Genomic DNA, 7,783 nt, shown 5'->3' on the forward strand with positions numbered 1-7,783 from the left:
CAGATGCATGTCGTAAGCCTCATAGCATAATTGCCTAAATCATATTTACTCTACTCTAATTTGATCTATGCCTACTCTATTCTACATCTACTACTCTACATCTACTTTTCATTAGCCTAATAGCATAATTGCCTAAGTCATATTTCAAGGGTTATAAAGTAGGGTAAAGTAGATGTAGAGTAGAGTAGATGTAGAATAGAGTAGAATAGAGTAAAAGTAGAGTAGAGTAAATATGATTTAGGCAATGATGCTATGAGGCTAACGATGTGTTAAAGCACAAGGACCACTATGTATAATGATACAGTCTTTGGTGACTAAAAATGGGAATCAAGAATAAAAGAGTACTCTTGTATTGTCATGATCTAAGGTAAAGTTGAAGTTATCTACAAGTTCTCTCTTGGTATGACTCATAAATGCACATATTCTAATTGGTAGTGTTTTTTAAGGGTTGCAGTGTTATGAGACTTCTCAGGGGGAAAACTGTTGTAAAACCACAATGTCAGTTCCCTGTCAACGCCTTTAATGATGTGGTTATTTATAGTGCGCTCTGTGTGCCTCTTGTGGTCTAACTCTGTTCTGAACCACCACAATCATACATCACACCTGCACAGGTCTCAGATCAGATCAGCACGGCACAGAATTACTGTCTGGTATTAGTGCTGCTCTGGGATCCACTGTCCCATAGGTTATCTGCTTATTAATAATCCTATTAACTATGAATGTAGGCTTACTTCTTAACAGGCGTTATAGGAACCAACTGAGATGACTACAAAACATTAGGATGATGTGGTGTGTGTGGCTTTAAAACCCACATCCAAACACATTTGCATTATAGTTCACTTAGCTATAAAAGGGGTGGAGGTAGGCCTATTACATTTCCACTTAATTGGACAGGTTGGAGCATGGTCAGGAAAGAAAAAAAAGAGAGAAGTGAGATCCTAATCGTTACCACATGCAGGCATGTTGTGGGTTTCCTGTACCAACAAAAAAGAGGTGGAGTGGGACCTCTGGTGGACAAACTGCTAAAATGCAAGGTTAAACGCAGATTAGAACCAGGCATATGAGATATAGAAAATGTGTGACACATGATATCTAAGGCCCAAATGCATTATGTGATGAAAATATGGTATTTTTTATTTGCACCTCTGCAAACAAAACTGTAATTTTAGTTTTCTAAATTAAATAGCCTAACACTTTGATTTTGTGTGGCTACATGCATTACGTGGAGTCTTCAGCAGCCTCATGTTGGTAACTGCGAATGTCTACAGTGTTGGGGAAGCTCCTTTATGAGGGCAGCTTTGAAAACTATACTTTTTTTTTTAACACTGGAAGATGTTGAAATAGAACAAAGCTACCCTATGGGAGCAATGTAGTTTGGTTAACTAAAGCTACTTACGTAGAAAAAGTAGTTTAAATGACCAATGTAGCCTTCAATTACAGAAGCAATGTTAAAGTCAAGTCATTTTGTTTTATGGCCCAAACTTAATTTCAGTAGTTGCACATAAATGGCAAAAAAAAAAAAAAAAAAAAATATATATATATAATATATATATATATATATATATATATATATATATATATATATATATATATATATATATATATATTGCTACTTGAATCACTAGCCTAGTTGAACAGCAGCTAAATAATATCTTGTTAGCCTACTTACATACTGGCTACACACCAACACTGGCGAGTGTTTGCAGAGGCTCCCATGTCACGTGACTTGGCCAAATTGCACAATATTTACCAGAAAGCTTCCTTTGAATTCACATTTAGATAGAAAAATAAAGTTTAACATTTTTTTTTTATACAGAAAACACTGGATTTTGGTCTTGACGTACACATTCCGGTCGGTAGAGGACGTTATGCGCTTCATAGTACATTATAATCCGATAATAACCAAAAGAAGAAGCTGTAGTCTTGTGTTATGATTTCATTAGAGGCACCGTTCGTGTGTGGAAGAGAGGAATCAGCTGGACATGACTCATATGGAAATATTTATCTATTTTAGTTCCTTCATTAAATAGGAAAGTAACGTACACATTTTCTGTGCTTTTCGACGCCTGACTCGTCCGACAACATTCCTGTTTAACGTTAGCAAAGGTCGGAAGTCCCCCTTTATTTATTCATCTGGACAGCCGTGAACAAAAACACACAACCCGTGAGTATGACTTCTAGCGCCGCTAGCTCGTTCTTCTTAATTGTTGTCAATGAGAAACCAGCCTTTATCGATGGGAAGCACTAGCTAGGTGTCAAGGGCTGACGTACAGCGAGCTGATATTCATGTTGTTGCTACGTAGAATAGCGTATAGGTGTTAGCCTACAGCGGTTGTTAAATGTGCAAAGTGTTAGCTACGTAGATCACATTTTAGGCATTTACTGTTTACGATGTAACCGTTACTACGTAATTTACGGCAATCCTCCCTCCCACACACTCACGCCCTTAAATGGACTATCAACAATACAGTCTGATCTGACGTAACATGGAGTGTTTCACTGGTGTTTCCCAAATGACTTTGTTAGGGAGTCTTGGTGGATAACATTCAGATGGATTAAGGGCCCAATTCAAAAGATAAATTAATGAGTAGCTGACATGGGTTGACTTCACGTTTACAGCCTTTTTCCTTTTCTCCTCAAGTTGTCAAAGGAAAAGGAAGCTTCTTACTTTAACATTTCCTGGCCCTAGCTGGGTGTGTAAATAGTTATGATCCCATGTAGGCTATGTTTATTCATTTTCTTCTCATAATGGGAGAAACGTGTCTAGGTTACCTGTAAGAATAGCCCAGCTGCACTTAGTCTAAATCACACTGACAGCTCTTTAAATCTCATAATCTGATTGTAAACCGCAGGCTGCCATCTCTGGTAGTAGTAAGGGTAGTAATCAAGTGATGAGTGGCTGACTGCTATCAGTCAAGACATGGGAGTAATATATGTATGTGCTGTTTTTTTATGTCAAGATAAATATGCAGGATTTCTGAAGCCATTTTTTTCAGTGATGGCCTTCCAACAGTTAAAGGACAACCTAGGGCTGGCTATGGGCTGGGACTTCACAAAACAATGCGCATGATGGGGGTCACGATATGATACATTGCTTTAACCTGTATTCATTCATTAATTACATTTCCCAATTTCCTTCTTTCAGGGTGTTGTCTCTGTACTGTCTATCCATCCTCTGGAGCCCTGGTTTCTAGTGAAGGAGCCGGAGGGGAAGCCAGCAGGCAGGCAGACAGACAGACAGACAGACAGACAGACAGACAGACAGACAGACAGACAGACAGACAGACAGACAGACAGGCTGGACTCGCGATGCCTCTGTTCTTCAGGAAGAGGAAACCCAGCGAGGACTCCCAGAAGAGACTGGAATATCAGCTGTGCCGGGTAAGAAAAAAGTCTGTTTTTAAGTTTGGACGTTACAACTTCACAGCTGCTTGTTGCATCAACAGCCCTGCATGCTATTAAATGAGACAACCCTGCAGCCATTTTCTGTTTTCATTATCAAAAAAAAAATTCAGCTCCTAAAGTGTTTGGAAATATGCTCTTTGTAAACTGACCCTGCGTTCCAAATCACATACTTTTTCTTTTACACTACACTACTACACTACACACTAAAGTACAGAAGAGTTTTAGGGCCACAGGAGAGAAAACAAAATCAGATAATTATGAGGAATATTTTTTTTCATTATGTCGAGAAGAAATGTCAAGAATAAAGACGAATACTCCAAAAATGCTATTGGAGTTAGTTTGGCATTTATGTATTTTTAGCATACTACAATTGACATGCATGTATTAAAAACCTAAATCTTTTTCTGGCATACTAAATAGTAGGGAAGTATGAGTATTGGAACGCAGGGTTAGTGTGTCTTTGCTGTTTACAACAAAGTGCTGTAAACTGTTGTTCTGTTGGTCTTCAGTCCAGGGAAGCAGGTGCTGATGACATCCTGGACATCTCAGCCTGTGAGCTGTCAGAGGTCAGTGTGTTACTGTCAGAGTGTATTCATTCAGGCCATAGGCCACGCATGAGAGAAACAGCAGTTCATCAAAGCTGGCCATGGCCTATGATCAGACAGGGCTGTGAAGGAGAAACATTGGTTGCGTTCTGAATCGCATACTCTTTCTTTTTTCTATTCTACATACTACATCCGACGATAAAAATAATCTAGTTAGGATGCAGTAGGCATACTATTGGGACATACTTTTACTCTCTTATTTCGTCATAACATTGCGCCTTGATCTTGCCTCTTGCTTTTATATCCGTCGCATCCCTGTTTGTTTTCATATTGAGGCTTCGTCGATGTGACGTCACTTCACGTGCGCATTGGATTGTGGGTCAGAATCGCCCAAATAGGATGCAGTTTTCAACACTAACAATCTTGGGCAGATGAAGTAGAACATCCGGGTACTTCTAACCATCCTAAATCTGGCCACAAGAATCGGGACATCCTAAATCTTTTTTTCTACATACTATATAGTAGAAAGTATGCGATTCGGAACGCAACCATTGTCACAGGTCCAACCCCACAAGGTGCACTATGCAGTTTCAGGGGAAGGGGGGTTTGTTTACATTTTCATAGCCTATTTTCTCTACATGTAACTCTTAGTATTGAATCATTCTATCATCATCAATCAAAAGAAAACGATTTGAGGCACCAGGGGCCACACCCAAAGTTACATAGTGCACCTTATTATATGTTGGTGGTCTGCAGAACCCCTCTGGTTTTTATGAATGTCACGGTAGCTTAGTTGTCAATGGATGAGCATTAGCATTGTAGGATTTGATATATCCGCCGCACCAAGTTGTTTGTAAAGGCTCTTGTAGAAGAGTGTGTGGTAACTAAGTGGTTGAGATGCTAAGCTCTGCGTTGTGTCCCGTCTCAGGTTCCCTCCAGTGCCTTCTCCCTCTGCAAGGTGCTCCAGAAGAAGGTGAGACATGCAGCATGGAGGTCCACCGTTCAGGAGCATACCTGTTTAGTTCCATTCCATACTTTCATGTTCTCTCAGGAGTCAACAGTCAGACATGTCATCTGTTGCTCTCCTCCAGGTCCTTATCCTCCATAACAATGACCTGAGGACACTGCTGCCCAAAGGATGTGACATCACCGCGCTAGCCACTTTGAAGGTAAACAGACACAAGCATGATGGGAAATTGAACTGTCCCTTTTAAAGTATCCACATTTTGTCATGTTACAACCACACACTTAAATGTATTTTATGTCTCTACCAGCTTTGTACATCTACAGACTGACGTTTCTGCCCATTCTTCTTTGCAAAAAGGCTCAAGCTCAGTCAGATTGGATGGAGAGTGTCTGTAAACTGCAATTTTCATGTCTTTCCAGATATTCTCAATTGGATTTAGGTCTGGACTTTGACTGGACCATTCTAACACATGACTATGCTTTGATCTAAACCATTCCATAGTAGATCTGGCTGTATGTTTAGGGTTGGTGTCCTGTTGGAAGGTGAACCTCCACCCCAGTCTCAAGTCTGTTGCAGACTCTAACAGGTTTTCTGCCCTGTATTTGGCTCCATCCATCTTCTCATCAACTCTGACCAGCTTCCCTGTCCCTGCTGAAGAAAAGCATCCCCTCAGCATGATGCTGCCACCACCATGTTTCACTGTGGGCATGGTGTGTTCAGGGTGATGTGCAGTGTTAGTTTCCCGCCACACATAGCGTTCTGCATTCAGGCCAAAACACTTCAAGTTTGGTCTCATCTGTCCAGAGCACCTTCCTCCAAGCCTTGCCACAAGCTGTGTGGGGGATCCAGCAAACATGTGGAGCTTTTCTTCAACAGGGACAAGAAAACTGGTCAGAATTGATGGGATGATGGATGGAGCCTAATACAGGACAGAACACCTGTTAGTCTGCAAAAGCTGTAATTGCGGTGAAAGGTGGTTATACTAAGTATTGAGGCTATATACTTTTGCACGCCACACTTTTCAGTTTTTTGATTTCTAAACATTAAAATACATTTTCATTCCATTTCACAATTATGCTCCACTTTGTGTTGATCTATCACATAAAATCCCAATCAAATACATATACGTCTGTGATTGTAACGTGACAAAATGTGGAAAAGTTCAAGGTGTGTGAATACTTTTGCAAGCCACTGTACGTAAATAATGTTGGCTAGATTGGTTTCTCTTTCTGTTGCTCATTTTCAACACAAAGTAGTGCGTGCCTACAGCCACAGTGACAGATCTTCTCTTAGGTCTTAGGTCTCTCTCCTAACAATAGTCATTTTGCTTTATAAAGGTGTTGGACCTGCATGAGAATAAGATCAGCTCACTGCCTGAAGACATTGGGAAGCTGTCGTCACTGCAGGTAAAGCACAGTCGGACATTGACTCACCTAGGTACAGAGAGACATGAGTGTGAATGGATGCAACTCAGCTCCCCGGGTACGTCCATTTTGTGTCTTTTCAGATTCTGAATGTGGAGAAGAACCGTTTGAAGGCCCTGCCCGACTCCATCGGGGACCTGAGGCTGCTGCAGACGCTCAGTTTAAAGGGTATGACGTGGCTCTCTGCTTACCTGTCTATATAGTGGGGTGCCTGGACACTCAATTATGTCAAATTGATGTGAACATTTTGTTTTCTCTTCTCAATTGAAGGTAAGGGTCTATAGAACAATTAAAAAAACACAACACAATGAAATTAATTTGGTCTGGTTTCTTGACACTCGGATCAAATGATCCTACAGACCCTTACCTTCAATTTAGAAGTCAACAATCAACTTGCAGTTAAAATATCTAATGACTCATATTGCTACTCTTCCAGGTGTGAGAGGGACATGTACAAGTCAAACATGTTTATCAGTGTGTACTGTGTCTGTACTAGGGAATAGTATCAGTGAGTTGCCAGCCTCAGTTGGTTCTTTGAGCAGCCTGCGCACACTGGACCTGAGTGACAACAACATGGTCCAGCTCCCCAAAGCTCTGGCCTACATCCGCACCCTAGAGGTGTGTGGCTTTTGGATCTAAAACTAACGCCTTGTTTTCCACTTGTGCAGTACAGTTCGGTTTGGTACGGTATGGTTTGGTTTGGTATTGAATGGATCTGGCTTGCGTTTCCACTGCAGACAGTACCTTTACTTGATAGGTGGGGTTTATGCCAGATGATGATAGCCGTGGTCAGAGCCGTTGAATGGCGCTGGTCCTTATAAACGGTCTAAGTTCTGGCCACAGCAGCTACGTAACTATGGTGACATCATAGCAACGGGACACAGTGTAGCCCACTGATTAACTCAACAAGGAGGAAAAACATCACACCATAAACCCAAGCTGCGTGCAGACTTTTTTCTCTAAACACAAGACTCTCCATTTATGTGTCTTTTATTTGATATAACTTTATTTTCATTTTCAACCTATACATACATACAACAAACACAGAACAACAAGAGGAAAACATACAAATAAACTAACTAACAGCAATACAAACAACATGGTTTGCGTATGGGTGTCGATTGGGAACAGATTAAACTTTACTTTGATGCATATCTTGGTACCCTTCCAAACCTTTGACAGTGGAAACGTAATTGCGTGCCATACCATACTGGACCAAACTGCACCGCTCAATGTAAACAAGGCTTTAGTTACACAAGAATAGAAAAAAACACGTGTTTCTATACAAACTGTGTGTGTGTGTGTGTGTGTGTGTGTGTGTGTGTGTGTGTGTATATGTATGTGTGCCCTGACAGAGCTTAACACTTGATGCTGCCACCATGACCTATCCACCTGCTGCTGTGTGTGCGGAGGGCACAGAGAGCATCCAGCGCTTCCTATGC

At 41.0% G+C, this 7,783-nt stretch overlaps 1 protein-coding gene across 2 annotated transcripts in view; it reads left to right on the plus strand.

Annotated features, from left to right (window-relative positions):
• Positions 1-1,944: 1,944 nt before the first annotated feature.
• The window catches only part of lrsam1 (leucine rich repeat and sterile alpha motif containing 1), a 22,268-nt gene continuing 16,429 nt past the window's right edge, over positions 1,945-7,783 (plus strand). For both annotated transcript variants that reach the window (XM_080046657.1, XM_080046658.1), the window contains exons 1-9: positions 1,945-2,164; positions 3,146-3,381; positions 3,915-3,971; positions 4,879-4,923; positions 5,042-5,119; positions 6,255-6,323; positions 6,425-6,509; positions 6,838-6,959; positions 7,697-7,783. The exon at positions 7,697-7,783 is cut by the window's right edge and continues 4 nt beyond it. In XM_080046657.1, the coding sequence (XP_079902783.1) occupies positions 3,310-3,381; positions 3,915-3,971; positions 4,879-4,923; positions 5,042-5,119; positions 6,255-6,323; positions 6,425-6,509; positions 6,838-6,959; positions 7,697-7,783 (615 nt within the window). In that variant the 5' untranslated portion in view covers positions 1,945-2,164; positions 3,146-3,309. The remainder of the gene's footprint in view (positions 2,165-3,145; positions 3,382-3,914; positions 3,972-4,878; positions 4,924-5,041; positions 5,120-6,254; positions 6,324-6,424; positions 6,510-6,837; positions 6,960-7,696) is intronic.

Source organism: Ammodytes marinus (genome assembly GCF_949987685.1).
Source record: "Ammodytes marinus genome assembly, chromosome: 18".
Lineage (NCBI taxonomy): Eukaryota > Metazoa > Chordata > Actinopteri > Uranoscopiformes > Ammodytidae > Ammodytes > Ammodytes marinus.